We start from the raw sequence: 26,180 nt of genomic DNA on the forward strand, positions 1-26,180 counted from the left end.
TACAGACAGACAGATAGATAGACATTGGTGACCTAATGTGGCTGTTGAATGGGTCAATTTGAAGGACAAATATCCTCCATCATAAAAAGCAGTTTCCACATGTTTGGGATTCTAAACCATGTACGTTTTATACGTATAAGTGATACAGGAGTGACATAAATACGAAACTACACTTTCAAGTCATTCATCGAGCAAACTGGACTGATCGAGTCGTCGGAGCTCTACTGCTCTAGCCTGTTTTGAGGCAGTCGCGGGAAATTTAAACTAAATCGATAACCGCCTGATCGAACATCAAAACAAGCTTTCCATGGACACATCATCGGCGGTGCCACTGTGAGTCTGCCCCAATAATGTTACGTGGACAAATTGTCATTTCAACGAACCGGGTGCGTTTGTGTGTGAGCAACGTTGCTGTCAACTCCGTTGACTCTGAACGTTAACGGTTAATATCTGGGTGTTTATCTCAGCTAAGAGCGTAAAGAAAGTCTACTAAGTTCGAACTGTATTTACGGTTAGCTTTGTAGCTAAGCTAACATGTTATTACCGGCTAACGTTCAACCTTTTGTCGTATTAGTCGCGCGCCATTTAACTTTTAGTCGTGTGTGTTTTTGGATTAAGGTCGTGTGAACACAATGGAGAACAAAGTGGAGATATAATGCCCTGTGAGGAGCAGCTCAGGACCACACTGCACTGTGATGACAAGAAAAAGGTAACCCTACTGTACATGAAGCTGTACATATATAATATTTACATATATGTTGTTACAGAGGCCCACAATACACCTTTAAATCCACTGCTGCTGACATGTTAACATTGTGCCCACTCAGCTCCGTAGGAAGTTGGCATTGTTACAAAGGGAGTACCTGAGGACAGCGGAGAGACTACAGGTAAGAGGCACTCTTTGACTTCTGTAAGCCCTGTGTAGACATTCTGTGTCTTACACACACACACACACACACACACACACACACACACACACACTTTGATCTGCTCACAGCGTGCTGAGCGTCTGGACGCAGTGCGGAGACATGTGAGGAGCAGGATCAGTCAGCAGGACCAGGACCAGAGAGACCCGGAGGTGACATCCAGCCTCTGTCTCAGCCCGTCCCCAGTGATACCGAACACCACCAATGGGACGAGCCCAAGCGTCGCTCCGTGCCAGGGACATACCGGACGTAAGTTTATCTTAATCAGCTGTAAAGAACAGGTATATATGTTATGGTATATAGTTTGATAGAAATATATGCTGTAAAATATATTTCCCAAAGGTGTAGCTGTGAATATATATGTATGTAAAAACAAAAATCATATAATGTTGTTGATATTACACAGTCATTACTCTGAGAAGCAGATCCTGTTCTGCCTGTTATAACAAGTGCAAGTCAGAATTCACACATGTTCTTATGTTTCACCAGCTCCAGCAGATTGTGGTGCCTCCAGGAGGAGCCAGGTGATCCGGTTCCGGCTCCCCGCTGATGCCGCTTGCCCAGAGACCCTCGATCCCGGCCATGACGCAGCTGGAGGTCACAGACCCAGTCCAGCCCTGCGCCTCCGGTCTCGACGCAGCCGCCTGCGCTGGGAAAGGAGGAGCGCCGAGGCCGGCAGGAGCACGGACGACAACAGCGAGGAACGACGGGAGCAGAGCGAAAGGACGGAGACTGCTGGAGCAGAAGGAAGTGAAGACGGAGTCAAAACAGAGGGAACGGAGGTTGCGAATGAGAGCGAGGAGCTGTTTTCTGGTAACGACTCCGAGTCTCCGTCTCTGCTGCTTACAAGCTGGAACACTTGCGGACAAACGGAAACAGGAGATGACAAGGGAGAAGAGAAACAAGGACGACAAAAACTGAGGGGAAAAGACGCCGAGCTCACATGTTGGAACGCTGCTGTACACACTGAAGAAAGGGAACAAGAGGGCACCGAAAATGGAACAAGACCGGAGACAGAGGGAGGAGAGGAAGGTGAGAATAGCCGAGCGCAAAGGGATGGAAGGCTGTGTGAAGACAGCAGCAATAAAGATCCTGAACCAAAGGCAGCAGAGCAAATAGAAAGTGAAATAAGTCACGTTAACAGTGAGCTGGTTGGAGGAGAGCATGATGTTAAGGGTGTTGGTCTCCTTGACTCCTGTACCTTAGTAGAGGGACTACTTTTCCCAGCAGAGTACTACGTCCGAACCACTAGACGGATGACGCTTTCGCAGAGCCAGCCTGACATGCAGGCCGTCATACTCTCCCAGCTGAGCACGGGACGATGTCGCAGGAGCCGGGGCAGAGGACTGAACAGGCGCGCACACGACCACGAGCGTTCAGATGAACGCACTCCGGCAAGTTTGTCCTCTCCGACGTCCGTCGGTCCTCGTATGGAATCGCAGTCTGCCGACACATTTGCCGACACATCTGCCGAGCTGAACAGTCGGAGCTCCAGTGAGATTTCGGGTCAAATCGGCACGGATGGTCGTTTTTCGCCGACGGTCGCCACTGCTCGTCCGGCAAGAGGTCGGAGGAAGAGAAGAGGGAGGGGCAGAGGGAGACCGCAGACCCCACGAGCCCCTCTTAGTTTAGACACGCATCAACAACTAGGCCTGGGACAAACCTCAGGAGATCCCCAGGCCTCCTCCTCCCCGGCTCTCCGTGGAGCCGATGGACCAAAGCCCTGCATCTCTCCGGGAGAAGCCGTGCCGGTGCAGGACGACCCGCAGCCTGCCTCTGGAGTTGATGCGGCTCTGCTTAGCTCCGCCTCCGGACACATGAAGAAGGTCTTTCCCGTCTTTCTGAAGAGCAGCAACGGGACTAACGGATCCAGACAGATGAGCAGAAGAAGTAAGGCTTGTTTTGTCCCTCTCTTGTCATTGTACGTCTGTGTGTGAGATAACAGAAATAGGTAGAATAATTCTGAATACATATATAAATAAAAGAGAGCTCTGCAACTATTCCCTCCTGTTCATTTTTCTTTCACTTTCCGTCCTGCAGGCGCAGCAGGCTGGCGATCTCTCCTCTTGCCCTCCTCCCCACCCGCCCCGGCGCCTCTGCTTCCTCTGCCGCCTCGGTACCCCGGCTCGCTGTTCAACAACCTCGTGAACTTTGACATTCCGCAAGATTTCCATCTCCCCGATGACCAGTTTGCCTCCCTGAAGCTGCGCAAGCTCCGCCAAGTCACTGTGGATTCAGGGGTTGAACGTTTCACATCGCCGCCCTACAACACGCGCAGCTGCAACCGGCGCTCCGACACTCGCCGCAGCAGCAGTGACCCGGCGATGCCTCCTCCGCTCCCGCTCAGCCCCACGCCCACCGTCTCCAATTCGCCCCGTCCCACTGAAGCAGACCTGCAGAACGTGCCAATGGAATACAAGCTGATAGAGAAATTGGCAAGCCAGTGCTCGGCTGAGGAGACGCCTCAACGAGATATTACGGAAATCCCCGGAGAGCAGCAGATTGACAGCCTCCACCCGGCGTGTCAGACGTGCACCACCTCAACAGAATCGGTGTCAGCGGTTCATCGTGTCGATCAATACAAAGAACAAGCTACTGTTATTCTGAGTATGGACCACCCCGTCAACACACTGCTTCACTTCGACTTCGCAAACAGACCTGCTGGCAAAGACGATGATGATGTCACCGGACCCTCGGACGAACTTCAAGCAAAAGAGTCTTCTGTCATTTCATCAGAAGAGCGAACCGATTGTCCCGGTTTGGTCCACGAGGATCAGAAAGCTATCATCAGGACGCTCTCCTTTGATTGCCCTCTACAGGAAACCCCCGAGGAGCCTTCGAGCAGCTGCACCGCTGTACAGTTATGTCACGACAGCGAAGCTCCGGGGGAGTCTCCTGTCAGATCTCCTGCTAAAGATTCAAAGGAATTCTCCGAACCCACCACGAGTCCTCCCACAGACGGATCGGTGGAAAATCGAAATCCCGTGCGCCACGGAGTCCCGTCCCAGCTCCTGTTGAGTCCTCCTCTGGCGTCAGGACCCCCACACCTGCCCTCCTCTACTCTCCTGTCCAGCCCCACGCTGCCATCACTAGGACTCAGCCCCCACCCTCTCCGTGCCGCCCTCCCTCTGAGCTCCTCTCCCTCCGCCCCGGCTCTCACTCTGCCTCCCCCTCGCAGCCCGACCACCCGGGCCCTGTCCCCTCCAGCAGACCTCTCTCCTCGTCCGTCGATCCCTCCCGGCCGGCCGACCGCCTCCCCCGCCGGTCAGGCGACGGCTTCGTCCGAGCCGTCGCGTACAGATGATCAGTCCCGCGGGGTTGATCCCCCTGACTGCCCGACACGCTCCAGCGGCCGGTCGCAGGGATCAGGTGGGCAGGCGGAGACAGCTGAGGAACACACACACACACTGAAGGTAAAAGGCTGTACTCAAAAAATGTGATTGTGTTTGTATCTGCAGCATAGAGTAAATTAACGTGTGTGTGCGTGTGCGTGTGTGTGTGCGTGTGTGTGTGTGTGTGTGTGTGTGTGTGTGTGTGTGTGTTCAGGCCCCGGCAGGAGGCTGTCTGGTGGATGCGTGCTGTCTGCGCGGCTCGTCAGGTGGTCTGTGTGTCGCAGCAGCCGGAGCGTGGGCCGTGTGTCTCTGGAGTCACACTTCAGCTGCTGATTGGACGTTAACACACACCTGGGCCTTCAATAAGGTGAGTGTGTGTGTGGGTGTGTGCACGCCTGCATATCACAGTCATTGATTAATATCATTGTGAATTCAATATCCTTGGATTTTTTTTGTTTTGTGATGTGACTTTGGGCAAGTAATGAATCTATAAAGAAATAGTTACAGAAAATAAAAACTGGGCCGTTTAGCTGTAGCTGGAATTATGTTTGAAGACTAAAATAGGACGAAATCGACAGTTGACAGACTCAATATTTCCTGTTTCCAGGACCAATAATGTGACGCACTTAAGTTCTGTCAAACATCCAATGTTTTTTTTTGTTTACACGATTAATTGCTGTGTTTGTTTACAGCCGGTGATAAATGTGTTTCCGCTCCCGAATGCTGCCGGGCTGATGTGCGTGACTCTGGGTCAGCTGGAAATCAGAGAAGTGAGGTGAATACAATGATGTTCTCATTTAACATGCTACATTTCAAATATTTGTCAATGGACACGACAAAACCGAGGTTTATCCGAACTTCTTAAACGTGACTGTGTGTGTGTGTGTGTGTGTGTGTGTCGTCCGTGTGCGCAGGATGCTGTCGTGCTGTAGCCTCTCGCAGGCGCTGATCTGTGAGGGCGTGGTTCAGGCCGTCGTGGGCGTGTCCAAGTCCAGAGTGGTCACCTCGTCCCACTCGGCCTCTGGTTCCACCCTGCAGGTGTTCACGCCGTCAGACAGCGGCAGGTAACACAGAGTCGGCATTGTGTTTGTGCTCTGTTATTTCCTCATTGCTCAGATATCTCAGTGTCTCATCTCTGTCTCTGTCTCTGTCTCTCTCTCTGTCTCTCTCTCTCTCTCTGTCTCTCTCTCTCTCTCTCTCTCTCTCTGTCTCTCTCTCGCTCTCTCTCTCTCTCTGTCTCTGTCTCTCTCTCTCTCTCTCTCTCTCGCTCTCTCTCTCTCTCTGTCTCTCTCTCTCTGTCTCTCTCTCTGTCTCGCTCTCTCTCTCTCTCTCAGCACATGGAGCTCTCTGCCTCTCGTGTCTCCTGGTGTTTGTGTCGGGGCTCTCGCTCCAGTGGACGGACTTTTAGACGCTCTGATTGGCTCAAACGAGGGCGGACGCCTCTTCGTCTGGTGAGCAAGGTTGTAACGGAGAAGTCATCGCCGCGCTAATGGTTACCTCACAAAAAGCTCCATGAAGCACCAGCGACGGTGCATATTCATCAAATAAATGAATGGCATTGGTGTTAGTTGAGTTGACACTTTGAGCAGAAAAACATAAATTTAACTGAAAGATGATGCCTGTTGAGAGACCAACACAGCCAGAATATGGAATTAATTTTAATATTAAAATATAATTTTGCCATTTTTAAAACTAAAACGTATCAAGTGATTGCAAAACATACATTTCAAAAATTGTTTATGAAATTTGAGCTGCTTTTTGAGAGATTTTGATACGGTTTATAGTTTGTGTTGTAAATTATAAATGTCGATCATGGTTTCAACTCATTACTCATTTGGCCTTTATTTCAAAATAAGAGCACACCGTTATTTGAGATTATTTAATCCAGGATTGACAAAGAAATCCTCAAACTGCGCTTAAATAACAATTAGCTGGATGAGAATTCATGATTATTTAAGCCTGAGAACAGCCTGCTGGTTTGGATTATTTAAGACACATTTGAAGAACATAAGCATAAGCAATCCATGTTTCCTAATTTAGATACATATTTGCTGGTTAGAATGACTGTAACTATCTGTTTACAGTTGAATGTATTTTGTGTTCCAGGAATTTAAAGACTGGACAGCTGCTGCGGAGAATCGTCCTCGGAGGCGGTTTATCCCACATGGCCTGTCTCAGAGGATACTCCTCCGCTGTGAGTCTGTTTGCTTTGCATGCATGAAGGGGTCTCATGATGACTGTCTCACTCATCAGATGGTTCTGCTCCTGTGTGTGTTGGTGCACAGGGAGTGTTGTTCGTCCTGCTGCAGCATCAGTCGCTCAGCTCCCTGGAGGACGAAGCAGAAGAGAAGGACGAGGAGAGGAAGATGGCCGCCCTGTTCTCGCTGGTCGCCGTTAACCCTCTGAGCGGAGCATCGGTCCTGGCTTCTCGGCTGCATCCGCCCGACGCCTGGTCTGGCAGGTGAGTGGAGGCCGGACATATTCGTGTGTCTCTGCATACGTGCGTATGTGTAATTTAACCCTCGCCTCTGCCTTAAGGCTGTGTGAAGCAGACGTCGGCGGCTCCAGCGTGGTCGGCCTCAGTCAGAGCGGCCGTGTGTGCGTGTGGGAGCTCGGGCTCCGGGGGGCCTCCAGGATGGTGCGGGCCCCCGAGGCCGAAGGCTGGCAGCTGGCTCGATGGGGAGAAGGAGGTACGCTGGTGACCGGTCACCACAACGGAGACGTGACTTTACACCGTCACAGTACACGTCAGACTGCGCAGTAAAGATCACTTTTATCAAATAAAAACATCTGTCACTGTGTGAATGTTTACATGACGATTTTAACCTTTTAAAATACTTCAAATACTTCACTTAAAGACATTCAGCTTCCATGAACAGGAGTCTCTGTAATCTACTGCACTACCAAAGTAAAGACATGTATATACTGTAAACTGAGCACATTCAACAAGTCTGTTGGCCTGCTGGTATTTATAAAATATAAAAGACTGAATTGTTAAAAAATGTCTGCACACGTCTTATATTTCACGAAAGAGAAGTGTTGCCAAAGTTTGTTTTTATAATTGACATTAAACATTTTGTTGTATTTCTTGGACTCACTGATTTAATTTGTGAGTCAGAAAATGCTTTTTCATTGTCAATGTGAATGTAAACACCCAAATACAGATGTTTACAGTCAGTTTTTATATTTACAATTTGTTACACACACTTCTCAACACTGAGTTCACTTTTCAAAGCTCAGCCGCCGTCCGTGTGGACTCAACTGAAACCTTCCACTGCTTTGACACATTTGGACAATATTCACGAAAATCAATTAATTCATTGACTTCTGCAAAAAAGGCTTCAACAACAAAAGTAGTTTACGTTCTAACGCTCGCTGTATTTAGAAACATTTATAAAATACTTGTATTTTGATAGTTAAATCACTTCATCCTGAGACGTGCGTGAAGTGTTTGTTGCATTAATACATTTTGGATCTTTAGAATTAACTGTAAAAAATAAAAAGTTCACTCAGAATTGAGAAATGTATATTTGTTAAATACTATAAGTTCAGCTGTCATGTAAGTTTGTGTCTGCCAGGAGGCGCCACAAACTTCATGGTTCAGAGTTTTTGCACACCTCAGTGCCCGTTCTTTCGCTTTTCTTCCACTTAGTAAACGGATTTACATTTATTTAATGCCCTTCCAGTCTTCAGACTACTTAAAGCACTTCGCAGCCGCGTCCCCAGTAAAGTTTCGTCCCATCTTATAAAGTGTGTACTCTTGCATGCAGTGTGCACTCGATTGGGACAAACTACTTCCTCATAACATGGCACCTTAAACTTTTGGCCCCATTGGTCACATATCAGCTTTTGAAATCACAAAAACACACTGGCTTGCATTCAGCCAAATACAACCAGATGGGGAACTTCCTGGTATTTCTGGCATCCTACATAGTACTTTTTTTGACACTAAATATTATGATGGCATCCTAAACGGTATGTTGGGCATTTAAATGCACAGTACACGCCAACATTCACACACCGACAGAAGCTGCCTCAGGATCTATTCTACTGCTCACACACACTGATGACACAGCAATTTAGGGTTGAGAACCTGAGGATACTCTGGAATGGAGGATTTTCCAATTAGTGGACGTTCCGAAATTATTTTTCAACACTTACTACTTTGGTCAAGGACGGTTTCCTTGATCAAAAAAATACCGCTAAAATGTCAGGTCTTGTTTATGTGCAGACAAAAGTCAGCAAGAACAATTTTATAAGAATCAAATGTTACCAAACTGTCAAGTTCAAGAGAATCTTTATTCAAACCATCTTTACAACACGTATGCATATTCACCAGTATGTACAAGTTTGCACATCTTGTAGAGAAAGACAAGACATCTAAAATAGACTTATATAAAAAGAGTGTAAAAGTTACTACAGGGAGAATGTGCATGATGAAGACGTATTAACATGGTCCATCGCTACATACAACAGATAAAAAAGAACCAGACCAGAGAGCCGTTCTCATTCGTCCACTCAGCTTTTAGGGTTTAAAAAGCACGACTGATGTGCGAACAAATCGGCCGACACGAGTCTTTCCTTCCTCGTCTCATTTGAGCGTGCAGTCAGCTCGTCTGCAGCCGTGTTCGATTACGTCAGCGAGAACGCGTTTGTCAAGATTAAGTTTCACCAAGAAAGTCATAAACAGCAGGAAGAAAAAGGACAAAAGGCAGTGGCTTAGAGAACAATAATGTACAACACGGGAACTCATCTTCATGGGGCGGCCGCAAAAAGCGGTACAGCGGGGAGAGAGACGGATCAAGGAACGTGGAGTGATCTGGTCTAATGTGCGGTGAGGGTAGGCTTGGTGTCCAGCAGTTTCTCAACCATGAGCTTGGCGTAGCGCATGCGGCTGGCCAGGTCCTTGCAGCAGCCGAACTCCTCCAGCAGAGAGAGCCTGTAGGTGCGGAACTCTCGCTTCTCGTCGATGTAGGTCACCGCGCCCATCAGCGGGCACAGGATCAGCTTGGTGTGATCCTGGCAGAGAGAAAAGGGGTTTAATGAGGGGGGGGAAAAAACTAAAACACGTCTGCTCTGAAAAGGGTCGGAGTCGACAGCCGATGTCAAGACGGCGATTGGCGAGAGACGCCGTCTTACCTGGAAGAAGTTGATCTGGACGGTGCCGTTGGAGAGGTGCAGGACGATGGCGCTCTTGGTGCGGAACCACAGGGAGAGGTAAGGCAGCCGCACCAGCTCGTCGCCGTCCCGCCGAGCCATGTTGGCGCCGGCCTTCAGCAGGTGCTCGCTCATGTAGTTGCGGAAGTATTTCAGCAGCGTTATCTAGAGAAGGAAGGGGGGGGGGGGACACAAGCACATAAGAATCCATGACAGGATATGACAGAATGTAATCGAAGGGCTCGAGAGGAGGATGTAGAGTCGACGACTGACCTTCTTGTTGAGCGCGGGGGGTAAGGAGCGCGCGCTGTGGTACGATTCAGCGGCCGCCTTGTTGATGTACTGCAGACTGTCTCCGTCGGTGTACATGATGAGCCGCGTGTAATCGTTGAAGAGCACGCCCACGCTGTTGTCACACAGCTGGTAGCCTGAAACACACATGTTGAAACCTTTCATGTGGAGCTCCTATATTAAAGATGCTTTTTTTTTTTTTTAACGCAACTTTGGCATTTCACGACAGCCATTTCTTGTTAATAGCAGGACAAGCAGGGGTGTAACCAATAACTTTAAAGTGCCAGTGAAACAGAAGTTGGATGGATAGAAAGAGGAGGAAAGTCTTGAAGGACTTTATTTACAACCGGATAACTTACTCATTTTTAAAACTCTTTTTGGACTCGGTCTAATGCCTGGTTATCTCACCTAATCCATATTTGTCAGAGTAGTCGACCCATTTGCTGATCCAGAAGATGGGAATACACGCGGGATCCTCCGCCTCTTCTGCAGACACAAAAACAGAACAAAGTCTTGGTGTGCAAGTCGATCCAAACCTCGAACATGTGCAACAATTGAACACAAACAAGAGGATTTGTTGACTAAACGACAGCGTGCGCTCTCACCTTGGCAGACGACCGCCTTCTCGGACGGCTTGGCGGCGTTGATGCTGTTGAGCTGCTGCAGCAGGTCTTTCAGGTGGCACTCTGCTGGCTCAAGCTCCCTACGACACACAAGACACAAACGGTTACATTACATAAAAACATGACTCGTAACATAAAGACACAAAAAGTCATGCGTTTTTTTAAAAAAGTTAAAACCTGTGCAGCAGCTCTTCCTTCGCGTCCACCTTCTCCGTCTCTGTCCCGGCTGTAGGAAAAGAGGAAAAAAACCATTTCAGAATTATTTGTCGACTACAACGCTTCTCTGGCGAGTCGCGGTCGTCGGCCACGTCCTTCCAGCAAGCGGTTACCTTTGTTGTTAATGGCCGTCAGGGGGCGTCTCTGGTTGAGCTCTGCGGCCGTGGAGGGGGCGATGGAGAAGCGCGGGGGCACAGTGAGGCATGTGGTGGGCAGGCGCGTGGGGATGTAGCCGGTTGTGAAGTACTCGTCCGCTTGCAACTCAGCGATGGTCGGCCTTTGGGCGGGATCCGCGTGCAGCATCCGCTTGATGAGAGCGGTCGCCAGAGGGTTGATGTGCTGCAGGCGGGGGAGGGATTCAGGTTATGAAATTAGATGTATTAAAAAAAAATAAGCTATATTGAAGGCATATCATGCGACACATTAGTCCAGCTTACCCAGGGGATGGTGTAGTTGTTCTTCTTGATGCGATTGTAGGTCTCCTTCAGACAGGAGGTCTCAAACGGGGGCTTACCCACCAACAAAGTGTACCTGAGAGGAGGCATGCAGAGCAGACTGAATCAAGTGGAAGAGAGGTGGTTGTTTTTGCATACATGGCAACAAAAGCAGCGTTAAAACTCACAGGTGTGTGTGTGTGTGCGCGCGTGTGTGTTCAGACTCACAATATGCACCCCAGCGACCAGACGTCCACTTCATAGCTGTGGCCTTTCTTACAAAGCACCTCGGGTGCGATGTAGTTCGGCGTTCCACACAGGGTCTTCTTCCTCTCGCCGTCAAACTCGATCTTGGTGGCCAAACCAAAGTCCCCTAAACAAAGACAGTCACGCAGCAGACTAAATAAAAATGCATTATTCAGGTTTCTGTGTGGGCACATCCAAGAAGAAAAGAAAAAGAACTTAAATGTTTAAATGTCCCTATCGAAAGCTTATCCGTGTGTTTTATTCTCATGAGATCACTCAACCAGGACGGCAGTGTGACAACTTCCTGATGTGAGGGCCGTGATCCGTGCTATGAAAGTGGGCCAACAGGTTTGTTTGGATGTAGATAAATGTTACTAGTATGCATTACCTCCCGTCTCAAGTACAAGAAGGGGAACAAAACCCCAATTGTAATCATCATTTGCAATCCTACAGCACAACTTACCTATCTTGACCTCCATGTCATCATTGAGGAAGATGTTGCCCAGCTTCAGGTCCCTGTGGATGACTTTGTTGTTGTGCAGGTACTGGACACCGTGGAGCAGCCGAGTCATGTAGTAGCGGGCCTCGGGCTCGGTCACAGCTTTACGACGCTTGTGCAACTCCAACAGGGACTGAAACAAATGTTAAGATTCATAAATAAATTTTTAAAAAAAAGCTAAATTGAAGCAGTTGAAACAAAGCCAGGAACTGTCATATTCTTGCTGCGAGACTTGGGCCACTGTCGCAATAACGCAGCTTTGAGAGGCTGTATTGTGAAATAGTTTGAATATTAGCGTAAGGAATGCACAATGAACGCAATGCAAATATTTGGCAGGTGACCATCAAACAGGAAAGTGAGTCGGCAACAAGTATTATTTCAAGTTTGATGTAATTTTAAGCGACCGCGTTCAAAATCCCGTTGGCTTTTCTTGCAACGTAAGCGCTCTCCGCTGGGAGAGGCCGTCGTGATAACCGTCGCGCCCCGATTAGTTACATCACAGGGGGGGGTAGAGAGCACGCATGACCCGTGTACACTCACCCTTCTCCTGCAGATTTCCAGCACAACGAAGACGAAGTCGTCGTCTTCGAAAAAGCCATGGAAACCGACGACGTTGGCGTGGTTGAGGCTCTTGTGGATGGCGATCTCAGAAGTCATCTTCTCCCTCTGGTGCTGCTTCAGAATCAGGGACTTGGGCACGATTTTCCCGGCGAAAACCTGCTTAGTCTCCGCGTCCGTGATCTCGTAGCACTTGGCGAAGCCACCTTTGCCGAGGAACCTTCCCCTCGTGTATCGCCTCATGGTGCGTGGGTCAACCAGGACTTCTGGGATTTCCTTCAGAGGAGCCGATTTCGGGTCGACATGTGTCGACGGATTCGCCGGCTTCGCGATAGCTGCACTCATTTTGGATCTAAAGTGCTCTTCGGCGTCTTTACAAATAAACTGTTTAAAACACCAACAACTCTTAAGCGGTCGAAGTAACGTTAATTTCCTGCAAGGATCAAACTATTGTCAACCCTGCGTTAGTTCAGCCCTGGAAACTAGCCTGCAACCAATTGTGAATTCAAATCAAAACTACCGTACCGTTAACCACCTTTGAACGCGAACGTCATTCAAACATTTCGATTCAACTATAAAAACAAAATGTTCGCGCGATTCTTAAGTTTTAAAAAGCTGTGAGATAGACATGCAACTAGTCGCCGGACTCTCTTCGGTGCCTGCAGCGTTACTCCGTCCTGCCTTTTGACAACAGTGGGCTGGTACAAAATTTAAAATGCTGCCTCGGTCGTTACGGCGCTCTCTGATTGGTCCGCTCAGTTTGAATTACAAGCCGGGCCGCAAAGGATCGTGGGAAGAGCAGCGCGAAAACAGCCAATCACTGAACGAGACGGGCACGTTCTGCGTTGTGATTGGCTGAATGCCGGGTTCCGGTCGATCAGCGTTTCCGAAAAATACACAGCAGCGACGCAAAATGTCGCCGGAGTGGGATTTAATGAAACAGTTGTCGAGAACACACAAATGTCGTGGGTTTAGTGAGGAAATGCATTTAAATACTTTACCCGAGTTAAAGTCGCAGTAGCACAGAGTACAATTCTCAATGTAGCAATATCTTACTTCCACATTTGACAAAATACATACAAGTAGAATGTACTAGAGTCAAAAGTGAAAGTTTATTTTGGATCCACGAGTATCTAACCTTCTCGGTACCAGTGGTGTCTGCAAATATGTTCATAAAGTTGGCTACTGTACTTGAGTACAATTTTGAGATGTACGACTATTTCCATTTTCTGCGAATACTTTTGTGCTGTTACTCCAATAGGCCCATAAATCACCAGGAAGTCATGTGACTTAACAAGGTACCTATATGCAGAGTTAATACAAAAGTGAATCTACCCAGCGGTATTTAAAGTATAGTTAGCAGTATTTAAAGTACAGTTAATTAATAGTCTTTAAAGTATAGTGAATTTATAGTATAGCTGTACTTCAACCAACTACAACATACAAAATGCTGCGAACATGTGGTGACACCTGACACCAGTGTGATCCCAACATTATATCCCGATATGTAATAATAATATATCACTGGCAGGCTCATTCTGAGGAGGTTACTTTTACTTTTGACACCTTAAGTAGGCTCCATTTCTGTTTCTGAATAACATTTAAATGCATTTTTCAGATGCAGGCCTTTAACTTGGAAGTGAATACTTTTACACTGAGCTAGGTACTTTTACTGAGATAAAACATCATTCCACCACAGCTGGCCTAACAGATAGTGTGACAGTTTGAACATGAGGTTCAGGAGTTTATGCATTTTCTCATCAGTAAGGGGCAGCATTTCTCAAAATACAGCGTCACCAACAGGTCAACTTGTTGTTCTTTTACTTGGGAGTATTTTTACGCTGAGTTATCAGTACTTTTACAACGATAAAATTACTTTATACACACTTTCATTGCATCAAGTCATCTCAGTGTAATGTTGACTGGAGTGCATCAGATTGAAAATATGAAACAGGCAGCAGACAAAAATCACAACAAATATTTTATTCACAAAATATTTTTAAAAATGTAGAGACACGAAAATGTGAATCTTTAAATGTGTATAAAGTGCATCCCATATCAGGGATCCCATTCAACTATTTCTGACTCAACCAGGCTGAGTAGCCTGGTGACCAGCAGCACCTGCAGTCCAGCTGCAGAAACCAGAGCAAATGTGCCCTACGACAGGACACAGCTGTTGTTCTTCTTCAGTGGTGCTCTCTTCTTCACTGCTGGTCTGGGCACCGTGTCTCTGCGCCTCCACACCGCATCAGCGCTCAGCCGGCGCGGCGGGTTCACCTGTTGCAGCAGCGCGCGGAACACACCGACCGCGTTCCCCCCGGTGCGCGCGGACGCCTCCACGAAGTTGGCGTCCCACTCGTCCTCCACTGTGGCCATGACGTCAGCCGCCAGCAGCACGCGACCTTCGATCTCCCTCAGGTCCGCCTTGCTGCCGACCACGGTGATGGGCGCGCTCTTGCTGCCCCGCAGCTGCAGAATCTCGTCGCGGAGCCGCCGCACCTCCTCGAGGGACCCGGGGTCGTCCACCGCGTACACGAGCGCGAACGCGTCACTGTGTCGGATGCTGAGTGCCCGCATCGCCGGGAAGGAGTAGCTGCCGCTCGTGTCCAAGATCTCCAGACGCATCTTCCCGGACCCGGCGGTGTCGTACTCCAGCACGTGAAGCTCCTCGACTGTGCGCGTGTACTTGTGCTCGAAGCGGTCGTGGAGGAACGCTGCGGATGAGCGCGCTCTAGTGGTCACACACGCAGGAGCTCTTGTTCAGGGAGAGTGTGAGTCATGGAACGTCAACCACTTTTAGCTTCCGTAAAACAGCTAAAATATTGATGACACATGCTGTTTTCCAGCTCCTTCAAATCGACTTCAACAACGACAAGCACCTCCGACGACGTTCAATGTCCCTATTAATATTGTACATTCGTGACCTCTAGTGCAAGTCCTTTTCAGCCTTGCGTTGTATTGTATATTTCACCTAAAACGCCACAGATTACTTGGTGGCCATCACTTTGGCTCATTTCCCTTATTTGGGTTATTGGGTCTTTTGGCAGAAATAGCAGCACTTCCTGCGTTTTTGCAAAGAAACAACTTGTGTTCCTCTGTAGGTGAAAGCTCAACAATACTGTCAGGAGTATTACATGTACAAAAAAAGCTCAAAAGTACACCTTAACTTTACACCCACATCCCACATCCCAACACATCCCAAAAGTGTTGGATGGGGTTGAGGTCAGGACAGTCAAGTTCTCACAACAGACTGACAGAACAATTCATTCATTTCCCTGGCTTTGCCATGTTGACAACAACGTTTTTTAACTGGAACCAGTCTGAACCGTGAAAAACAGAGGTGTCCACATACGTCTGGCCATATAAAGTAGAAGTCAAAATCATTTTCCAATCATCCACACTAGATGGCAGCAGCCCAACACTCAGGTTAAGCCTGTTCAGAAGTTATACACTGGAATATTGCTGTTGCTATAACTGGAGACTCAAAAACAAAGAAGCCACACATTTAACGTTATACAAAACTTCACACTTGACATTTGAAATTGTTGTTTTCTTTTAACTGAACTCCAGGTCCACTTACTAGCTTTCCTCCAGAGCTTTCAACCACTTACACTCTGAGCAAACTCCAGCCATTGATGCCGCCATTTCAGTTACATTCGAAAAACTTCTACAACTATTCGATGGACTGTCATGATATTTTGAACGGACATTCTTGGTGCCCAGAGGATGAAGCCCTCTGACTTTAATAATCCTCTCACTTTTCATCTTGTGAAGCTAAAAGTTTTGACTTATCCAGTAGAATATTTCCAAATCTACCACAGGGATTTACACAAACAATTGGGCCCAAGCATTCATGGTCCCAAGAGGATGTGTTGTGCTGTGATAATAACATATTGGAATTCTTAATTTAGGCGATGTTCCCCTCTAAGAGTCTTATAACCATGGCTGACTCAGGACTTTCCTCTCGCATGCATCAATGCAGGGAAATAAGCACATCTTCTCTTTTCATCTTCCACCTCGTTTATTTCCTGTCTTCCTCCTCCGCCTGTCGCCCTTCCTCCACTCGAGTGCCGTGTTAGCTTTGTCCTCTTCAAGACACCTGCCATGTGTTTCCTCTTACAGATGTTATATACACACGTCTAACAGACACAGGCTGACTGAACGGACGTGAGAGTTAGTAGGATTCTTGTATTAGTGTGAGCACATGTGAAAGCTCCAACTCATTTCGGGACTATCACATGTCTGTACTTAACGTATCTTTATTGAGAAATCATTTTTCACTCACTTACTGTCTGAATATGACATTTATTAAGATTATTGATATATCTCTGTGTGTTGCATCTCCAGATATTCATCCTCCTCAAGCCAAGTCCCTGCCATTACCTGTTGCCATGGCAACATGCAGGGCCACTGCAGTGAAGAGCGGAGGATGCCTGTTGGGTCGGTTCCTGTGTCCGTCTGTATCAGAGCACACACGTTACGCTTGCCACTCGTTAGTTACAATGGCTGTTTGAAGAGGAGAGCCGAGGTACCTCTGCAGCGGGACGGAGAAAGTACCGTAGGTTACCTCCCTCCTTGTCCTTTCTCTTTTACAGTTTTGGCATCAAGGAGGTCTCAAGGGGACGAGATGCGGGCGCTTTCATCCTTCTCCCACACACACACACACACAACAGCATTTGCAGAAATCATGACAATGGATTTTCTTATCAGCACAAAATGGCTGTTGTGGATTGGATAAACTGAGACAAGTCACTAATTTAAAGTCTCGATGGTCAATTTTCTATTCAGGTTTAAAGAGAAGAAACGTGACACCCACTGCACCAGTGTGGCTTAAATTATGGAGTAGAGCTATAGAGGAATGAAATACAGGATATTAAACTGTAGATACAGCAGGATCAAGTCATTGTTTGATTTGATTTAATGACAATAAAAGATACTTTTTTATTTGACTCCAGCTATTTAAGATCAGATATGTCGTCAAAGTGACAGAAAGATCTCTGGCCCTCAAAGAACCTCTGCAGCCAGAACATACATTCTGCAGCCTCTATTTTCTGGGCTTAGGCAAATAGCACGAAACACAAAGTTTCATTAGTTTATGATACTTACAAGTTTGTTCTGCAAGATAATCTTCACAAAAATACCACTTTTATTTTATGATTTTTGAAGCGACTGCAATCGGCAGAAGTAAAAAGCTAACGTGAGGCTAAAAAACAAAATGACACCACAGTTGCATGAACGCAAGTACAAACACGAGGCTGTAAAGGCGGACCACGCCGCTAGCATCGCTACAACCACGTCACATTACTGCCAACAGTTTGCTTTGAGACTATTTCTTTGGTAGAAAGTAGATCCAATAAAAACTGTTAACAGCAACCTCTGTGGAATATCTGTGTTTCAGAAAATGGGCAAATAAAAAAATCAAATCAAGACTGTCTGCTGTTAAGAGGAAAATCTTTATTGTGTTCATTTCAAATGTAAGAACATGAAAAAGACTGAAGTGCTCTATGGCAGGCACAGACGCATTTCATTGTGTTTACACACCAACAGCAGCACCCAATCTAACACAAACATGTGCTCTTCACTTCCTGCAATTGGGACATTATTGTGCAGACTTTGAGTCACAGTAGGAATTAATATATCCATGACTGCACATTGATGTGCATTTCAGAGTGTAGTCACGAGTCCTTACCCACTGCAAGGACGATCATGCGCTCTAAGAAGACTTGTTACCTCCTTCAGTACAATCAAAAACCTTCTAATCAGAAGTGGATTACAGTCTTTAAGGAACACCTCTGACTACTTCCTGTAGATGCATCAGTCTATACAAAGGAAATCTGAGGAAGTGCAGTTAGTAGCATACAGGCTTAGAACATGTTAGATCTGCCAGCCACATCCCATTTTATTTCTTTACACCCTCAACACACTTTTGCACTCAACGTTTCCATGGTTACTATGTTTTTTTTTTTAAGCATTCAGGGACAAAGAGCCTTTATTTCCAGCAGAAACATGCAAGTCTAACATCCATTTATCTGATGCGTGTTTGTGCTTTATATAGATTGAAAAAAAGAGCAGGAGATGAAAGCAGCGCAATAAGAGCCAGCAGGACATTTTAACAGGAGAAGGCTAGATATGATGAGTTATAGCATTCTATATGTTCGCTTACACCAGTAGTTACCACGGATAGGCACACAACTAATACCAGCAATCGCCCGGACGTCTGTCAGGTACGGCTTGTGTTAATGTGACTGAAAGTGAAAGAAATAATCACGCCGTTATTCGTTCATTAAACGACATCGTACATTCAAAACTCCAGTAAAAAGCCCGGTGAGAAGAGATAAGGATTGAGAAAGGAAAAAAAGAAAAAACACCTGCAGTGCTTTGGTGCCATGACTTCCAGTTTATCAGCTTCAATTTCCACCACACGTCCATCCAGACAAATTCACAATTACACACATTCATATGCAGAAAAACCCAGCTACCTACAGTATTTATGAACAGTTTGAAGCGTCGCGTCAGATAGTGGAGAAGTCCGGCTGTGCTCGGTCTCAGTATTCCCAGCGGGTGGCGCTGTCCAGCGAGTCGACGCTGGCCTTCAGCCCTCCAGCATGGTCCCCTTTGAGGTACTTCCCCCCCAGAGCGCGGATGGCCATCTTGTTGAGGTCACAGAACTCAAACAGGAACTGGACAGGTGTGTCGCTGCTGCACCCCACCGCCGTGTCGTCTCCAACACACCAATACTTCCCCATGGAGTCTGGACAAACGGCACACAACGTATATAAAGAGGCCGACGCGTTCACATGGAAATCTGTTGATTAAGTTAAGTGGTAAGAAAGACAATGTGGTACATTGCTACATGTGGTAAAGCATTGCTGGTATTGACAAACCCACAAAGAATAACCGCTCAGCTCAATGGAGTATTTTAGTGTCTTTCAGCTCTTCGTTTTGGTTTTACAGCTCGTAACTTTTATTTTTTGGTTCCGTCTCGTAGCTCTGTTGGCATTGTTTCCAGATGCAGCAGCGCAAAACCCGCTGCACCAATAGACAGCAGCAAATAGCGACTAGCTGGTGAACACAGTGGAGCCTTTAGCTGCAAAAGAGCCAGATATTTGAATAATACATGTTCCTGGTTGCCAAAAACATGACTTTGAATGAATGCAAAAGCTGCTTCATATGTGCTGGATGTTTAAAAAGGCAACAGCGTGTGGACTGGGACGCCATTTCAACTTTATGTGGCAATAATATGTGAACGCTGCGCTTACAAGCTCGTTTCTGCTGACCCCATGTGGCCAAAACAAAGTTGTATAGTCACTATGTCACTCGTCATTTTTGACTTTGACACTGTCAAGTGCTAGTATCAAAAAAGACAGTCAAACTGTCCCACTGTTCTACAATCAAAAGCCTCTGCCATCGGGATGCTAAAACATGCCATATTCCCGTTTTCTACACTTATTGGGCTTTAATTTAACCAGCGTTGCCATGTTGTGGAAAACGGCCAGCAGTAATGTGACTCGTAGGCAAAACATGCGACAGCACCACATCAACTCTGTAAACTGCCCACCTTTAAGGGAGTAAGCTCCGTTGTGGAACTCCAGCTGGAAAACATCGTACGATGCTCGGTTGGAGTCCAGAGTCGCCATTCCTGCTTTACGAGCCCCGATGAAACCGTGCTCCCCACGAAGCACGATGATTGGACGGTTGATCAGCTTCATCAGGAACTGTTCCGCCTCCCCTGAAGAGACGGGCTGATCAGGTTGCATCCAACAGAAATAGGCTTTCGTTTCCCAAAAAGCACCTCGAAGGAAAGATAATCACGCCCATCGGCGTAACATTCTAAACGGGAAGGTGCTTTCGGTAAACAGGGTGCGTTATTTCTCCTTTTTAGCAATGGAAAGAGTACGAAGTACTAAGATATCCTAGATGAGGAGAAGCACTGACCCTGGACTAGGGCTGGGCGATATGGCCTAAAAAAAAAATCTCCGATTTTTTTACAAAAAATCCGATTCACGATTTAAATCGATTTTTTTCCCCCAAAATTTTTTGCAGATGACAGAAGCTGTTGAAAACAATTTTTTCTTTTATTTTGTGATGATTTTCCCAAGTAGGTTGATAAAAATAAAGTGCAAACAAAACCTGAACATTGTAGAAAGGTGCCTGTAGTATACAAAAAGTATTTGGTCACTCTTTTGTTTGCCTGAATCATTTAAATATAAAATTAAATTAAACATAACATTAAATGGCATTAAATAGTAGCCTTCCATTGTAAACAACTGTGCAAATGTAACTTTTTACAGTAAGCTTTTCTAACTGAATACACTGATACAAACACAGCATGAAATAAAATGTATATGACCCTTTAACATTCACATTTTCAAAAGTGCAACATCTGATCTAACATCAACATAACATATTTTGCACAGTAAATAAGTGCATGTAAACAAAATCAAGTGCATTCACAACATAACCAACAGTATTAAACAGTAGTGCATGTTTTTTCTAAATATTTTTTGCCAGGAAGACAAGCCTGTCTACTACCTCTGGCTTCAGGCATGCACGGTGGCATGTAACAATGCCCCCCCCACACACTGAAAAGCCTCTCAGAGGGGGCACTTGTAGCTGGCACAGAGAGGTATTTCTTTGCTAAAGTACTTAGCCTTGGAAAGTTAAGTTGGTGACGCTTCCACCAGTCAAGTGGATCGGTGTCTGGGTCAACCTGCTGGACCACAGGTCAGTTGTTGCGGAGTAGAATGACATCCCCTCCAGCTCCGCAGAAATCCTTTGGCGTGTACTATTGTACAGCCGAGGCAAGGCAACGTCAGAAAAATGTTTACGGCTTGGTAGCACGTACCTGGGGTCCAAAGCTTTGAGAAGGTGAATAAACCCCGGCTTTTCCACGGTGTATATGGGCACCATATCTTTTGCGATATACATCGCGACTGCATCCGTGATGGCTTTCCACCGGGCACTCTTCTTCTCATGCGGAGTACAGTTGGTGAATGTCTCCAAAATGCTGGGTTGTTGTTGTGAGGTGGCGGCGGCGGCGGCCAGCAGTGAAGCTGCTGGCCGCCATTGTTTTAGTTTGTAAACAATGCGCGCGCACTCTACTACGGGAACCCAACGGGGGGGAGGGGTGGGGGCGATTTTCTCGATTTTCAATAAAACACATCGCCTTAAAGCACACATTCGAATTAATCGATTAAATCGATTTATCGCCCAGCCCTACCCTGGACTTAAAAACTGAATATTTTCTCGGCTACACGACATCATTTCAGAAACGCCACTGACCTGCGCCGTCGACAGTCGCCGCTAGATGTCCGTTCCTCTTCGCGATCACATATTTGTTGTTGGCTGCGCGCACACACACGCGACCGTCACGCCACTCCAGTTCAAAGTAGCTGTTAGCCGACCTGTGACACACACGTTAACAAACTCAATGATTCAGACTGTGCGTGTTCACTGTGTGTCAACTTAAGTGTGTGATAGTCATCACGATGCACTGTGTGTGTGTGTGTGTGTGTGTGTGTGTGTGGTTACTTGGTGGAGGCAGTGCACTGCAGTCCTCCACTTGCTGTCAGAGTCCAGTATTTCCCAGAAGCGGTTCTGAAGGCACACTTCCTGTCCTCACGGCTCATCTCCAACTGGAAGACCTCCTGGTCCCCTTCCTCGTCCTGATTGGCTGACAGGTCCATGCCTAGGAAAGTGGGGCAGTCTGTTGTCAGATTGCATTCATCTCTGGAGGTTTGTCTGAAACTCTCCTTCCCTCTAATTTGTGAAGTTCCCCAGATAGATTCTTAAAACGGGACAGGACACTGAACTCTCTGCCCAAAAGTCGATTCTCACTGTGGGAAACTTTGAAACATTTTAGATCTGTAATCAATTTTTTTCCCCCAATCGTTCTGGACTCATGAGGATATAAATCACACAATGGAGGCCTACAAATGAACTGTGGTGTGTTTACTCTGCAAGTTTTTCCAAATAAAACCCCCAAAAAGAGTTGCAGTTATCAGTAAAACCTGCCAAAAATGTCTTGTGACTGCATTCTGATCTATTGAGGATACTGCCGACTGCTTCTCCAACGGTGAAAAAATAAACTGTAGACTTGAGACATTAATTCAAAACACACGAACTGTAAGTCCCAAAACTGACGACTTTAAAGCCTTTAAAAGCCTTTAAAGCAAAACCTCTCAAGTGTTGGCCTGGTAAAATTGCAGAAGGTAAAAAAAACGTAGTAGGCCTATGCATCAAACACGAGTGCTCATGCGTAACTTAGACTAGGTCTCAGTTATGTAAGAACACTAGTTATGCAAACACAACACTTGCATAACACCACCTTACAAAGTTGACATGTTAGCTGCATGTACACACATCAAACAGACACGCAGAAACATTAGCGCTCCGTTGCAGTCGCGTTTCTGGTCAACTGATGAATCCAAGTCCAATATCCACTCCCTTAAAGCTCTACACCAACTCCCGAGTGAAGTATTTGTCTCTTTCGCTGCTAAATGCTACACCGTCTCTCTAACTGTGTCTGTGTGGCGTTTGGTGGCGGACAGGTAGCGCACAGCCGGATTATCAGAGCTCTCACATTGAAAAGCGCCGCATCTGAAAGCGGTGGGATTGAACCAAAACAACGAGCTGCAGGACGCTAAAACGCTTTGTGGGTTCTCTGTGGGTTCGTCGCGACAAGCGACACCTTTTGCACAACAGGTTGCCATTTGACCCACAGCAGCGAAAAGCTGTCTCGGCACAAGCCACTGGTTAATAACGGGCCCTTCTTATTCTTATCGTTGAGCCGCCGGCTACAACAAAGTGTCTGTGCCACACTGAGCCTACCAGAGTTATTAGGCTACAAATACAGAAGCACAGGTCCTTTATTTTGTAATGTCCACATGTCACAAGTCACTGCCCTCATTCAAACATGATCATCTTTCATCTCTCCTGGAATGCACTCACTCACACACACACACACACACACACACACAAAAGCAGACTGACGGCATACGGCTGTCAATGATCAGTACCATGTGCATGGCAGCCCAGAGTGAGACTGAGTGGCGACAAGACAAAGAGGTTGCACAAAGATCCACATCCAGGACCATCTGAGGCACACCTCCCTCTCCTCCATTTTATCCCTTTTGTCTCCTCCACGCTGTCCGTCCTTATTTTCTCGGCCTATTCTGAGATAAAGAATGACTGATAACTGCAGACCGAAGCTGACCCTGAACCAGCGGCCACAATGCAGGGGTAGAATTACTGCAGAAAAATGTTAAGCTATAGGCAGAGGCTGGCCAAAAAGGAGGGATGGGGAGGGGAGGGGGAGAAAGTGAGAGCATGATAATGAAAAACACATGGTGGGAGAGAAATGAAGCAGCAGGACTCTAATTATCGCTCTCACTCTTTCACAGACACGCATCAAAATCATGCAACAGCTGCATGCGGTGAAATGGGATTTCTCTCTCTCTCTGGCTCTGAATGACCGCAGAGTCTCACCTTGCCTCGTGGAGACGTTTCTCTCGTTGCCTGCAGTCAGCACGACCTGCGCGTGGCTGCGCTCCAGGCCAAACAGTTCATCCTTCCCCAACCGAGTGCTTTTCCCAGACTTCATTGTGCCGGTTGGGCCCGAGGGCGCCAGGTAGCGGCCGTTGCAGTCGCGGAATGCCACTTTCCCGGAGCGGAACTCCAGCACGTAGCCGGTGTCCTTGTCCGTGTTCGTGGACAGGCTGCCGTCATTGCGGAGGAAGCGGTTGTCGGAGGTCTCGAGGTGGTAGCGCTGGTCACGGTAGACCAGCGTCACGAGCGAGTCCACACCCCAGGGGACATCCCGGTCTATCGACACCTCGTGCCGCTCCCCGCGCGCGCTCAGGTGGGCGAAGCGTTTGCGCGCCAGGCTGTACAGGTTGACCTGCGGGTGCACGGCCAGGTGCACGCTCCACCTCTCCGCCGGAGTGGCAGCCTGCGCGAAGCAGGTGATCCGGTCCTCGCTGCCGCAGAGGTACCGGCCGTAGGGCTCGGACTGCAGGGACCACCGCCCGTCCTCGTGCGCGGTGACCACGAAGCGGCAGTCTTTGCCGTCGCGCGTCTCGCTGTCCGCGGTCACGTTGCCGTCTTTGTCCGTGGCGAGGTAGCGGCCCAGGTGGGAGCGGAGGAACACGGCGCTGCCGTCCTCCCCGGTCTGCTCCAGGGTCCAGGTCTGCTTCTTCTTCAGGCTGCTGGCCGACGCGTTGATTTTAAAGCCGAAGGTCTCGGCCGTCAGATACTTGCCGTCGCTGTTGATGAGTCCCAGAGGGATCTGCAGAAGGTCCCCGTCGGCGCCGTTTGCGGACATGTTTGCCGTGAGTCAAGAAGAGAGAGAGGCGACGAGATGTTCGTCTTTAGAGAGACGGGCCGAGAGAGAGAGAGGGAATGTGGGGGTGTCTGAGGGAGGGACAGAGAGAGAGAGAGAGAGAGCGATGCTCTCTGCTGACTGATGATGATGATGATGATGATGATGAGTCTCCCCTGACTGCAAATCCAGACTGCCTCACTGAGTTTCAAGACTGGGAGCTTTTTTTCTTTTCTTTTCCTAACGGCGGTACACGCCCAAGTTACAGGCAGAGGCGCTGGAGGGAGATTTACTGCAATTTTGGAATAAGCAGCCCACCACTGTTCACCTACTGTTACTCCACACAGTATCATCCAAACTATTGCTAATCCGTGTCTCCCCCCCTTACTTTCCCTCACTCTAATTGAGATGTGCTCATCCTCAGTTCCACATGGATAGAGCCATTCACCCACTGACAGAACAGTGTTTGTCTTCAGGGCTGCGTGCGTGCGTGTGCGTGCGTGTGTGTGTGTGTATGCGTGCTGGGTTATGAAGACACTGAGGTGTAATGTTTATTGGAACGAGATGATCTATATCTGATCAAAAGTAGGTCTGTTCAGGAAGTATTCAGATCATTTACGTAACACACACATATACCACACTATAAAAATACTTTGTTACAACCACAAGTCCTGCATTCAAAGGGCCACCTCAGTAAATGTACAGAGGTATCATTTGCTAAATGTAGCCGAGTGTCAAAAGTAAACGTTCTGGTTCTATAGCAGCGGTTACTGACAATATTAGATGTAATACTGCTAAGTCAATGTGTAAACTGCATTTTACTCTCACGCTGGTTGAGTTGAAGCTAGTTTGAACTACTTTAGTCCAGTAGGTTCTCAATCTGGGGTTCGGGCCCCTCCAAAGGGTCACCAGATAAATTGTATGGATCGTGAGCAGGGATAAGTTCTGATACACACATTTTACTTGTGAAATGTAGAATCATTTTACTTCTTTGAACCACTTTTTTTTTTTTTAATATGATCATGTGAGAAGATTAGAGGCAAAATGTCAACAACTCACCAAACAGCCGACGACTCATAGACATTTGCAACATGGGAAGGATTTCCCCAACGAGATCGTGTTTTTTGTTTTTTTCTGGTAAAGTGTCTCAGGCTAAAACGATTGGGAACCACTGGTTTAATCTTTAAAGGTGCTAAATTCCAAATTTCTGAGCAAATCTGTGACGGAGGGATTGCCTCCACACGGCTCTCAACATGGCGACGGCTGAGCCGGTGGCTTGCAGCTAATTTTCATTAGCTTTAATTTTCATCAAAGTACCAAGTAACTCAAGCTGTCAGTTGAATGTAGTGAAGTAAAAGTGCAATAATTCCCTCAATAAGAAGTAGAAGTATAAAGTAGTATAAAATGGAAACACTAAAGTACAAGTTGTTCAAATTTGTACTAAAGCACACGAGCCTGCTGAAGTAAATACTTTCCACCACTGCTTTTATTTCAGTGTACTTTTGCTCTGCAGCTGTTTTTTCTGGGTTGAATAGATTAGTTACACACAAACGATATAATTCAGCATTAAAAGCCCTAA

The 26,180-nt window shown here is 47.1% G+C and overlaps 4 protein-coding genes across 4 annotated transcripts; 1 reads left to right on the plus strand and 3 right to left on the minus strand.

Moving 5' to 3' along the window:
- The first annotated feature begins 312 nt into the window (after positions 1-312).
- Positions 313-7,215, plus strand: palb2 (partner and localizer of BRCA2). The gene is made up of 13 exons (XM_079279282.1): positions 313-333; positions 619-709; positions 828-887; positions 998-1,175; positions 1,416-2,816; positions 2,967-4,339; positions 4,473-4,625; positions 4,951-5,033; positions 5,173-5,322; positions 5,593-5,709; positions 6,365-6,452; positions 6,544-6,719; positions 6,797-7,215. The coding sequence occupies exons 2-13, from the start codon at positions 656-658 to the stop codon at positions 7,020-7,022; spliced, it is 4,059 nt and encodes a 1,352-aa protein (XP_079135408.1). The 5' UTR covers positions 313-333; positions 619-655; the 3' UTR covers positions 7,023-7,215.
- Positions 7,216-8,544: 1,329 nt separating this feature from the next.
- Positions 8,545-12,953, minus strand: plk1 (polo-like kinase 1). The gene is made up of 11 exons (XM_079279086.1): positions 12,265-12,953; positions 11,689-11,857; positions 11,208-11,352; positions 10,983-11,076; positions 10,659-10,884; positions 10,507-10,555; positions 10,312-10,409; positions 10,115-10,192; positions 9,689-9,843; positions 9,398-9,580; positions 8,545-9,277 (listed from the first exon to the last, which is right to left on the minus strand). The coding sequence occupies exons 1-11, from the start codon at positions 12,625-12,627 to the stop codon at positions 9,083-9,085; spliced, it is 1,755 nt and encodes a 584-aa protein (XP_079135212.1). The 5' UTR covers positions 12,628-12,953; the 3' UTR covers positions 8,545-9,082.
- A 1,486-nt stretch (positions 12,954-14,439) lies between these two features.
- rasd3 (RASD family member 3) lies at positions 14,440-15,283 on the minus strand (the record flags this gene model as incomplete). The annotated part of the gene is made up of 2 exons (XM_079279283.1): positions 14,440-15,013; positions 15,273-15,283. 2 exons carry the CDS (start codon positions 15,281-15,283, stop codon positions 14,440-14,442), a joined length of 585 nt encoding a protein of 194 aa, XP_079135409.1.
- A 2,435-nt stretch (positions 15,284-17,718) lies between these two features.
- Positions 17,719-24,655, minus strand: LOC306784222 (fascin-like). The gene is made up of 5 exons (XM_079278103.1): positions 23,770-24,655; positions 21,814-21,970; positions 21,565-21,686; positions 19,841-20,011; positions 17,719-19,033 (listed from the first exon to the last, which is right to left on the minus strand). Exons 1-5 carry the CDS (start codon positions 24,602-24,604, stop codon positions 18,828-18,830), a joined length of 1,491 nt encoding a protein of 496 aa, XP_079134229.1. The 5' UTR covers positions 24,605-24,655; the 3' UTR covers positions 17,719-18,827.
- Between the last annotated feature and the right edge of the window lie 1,525 nt (positions 24,656-26,180).

The sequence above is a fragment of the Melanostigma gelatinosum genome, assembly GCF_949748355.1.
Source record: "Melanostigma gelatinosum genome assembly, chromosome: 11".
Classification (NCBI taxonomy): Eukaryota; Metazoa; Chordata; class Actinopteri; order Perciformes; family Zoarcidae; genus Melanostigma; species Melanostigma gelatinosum.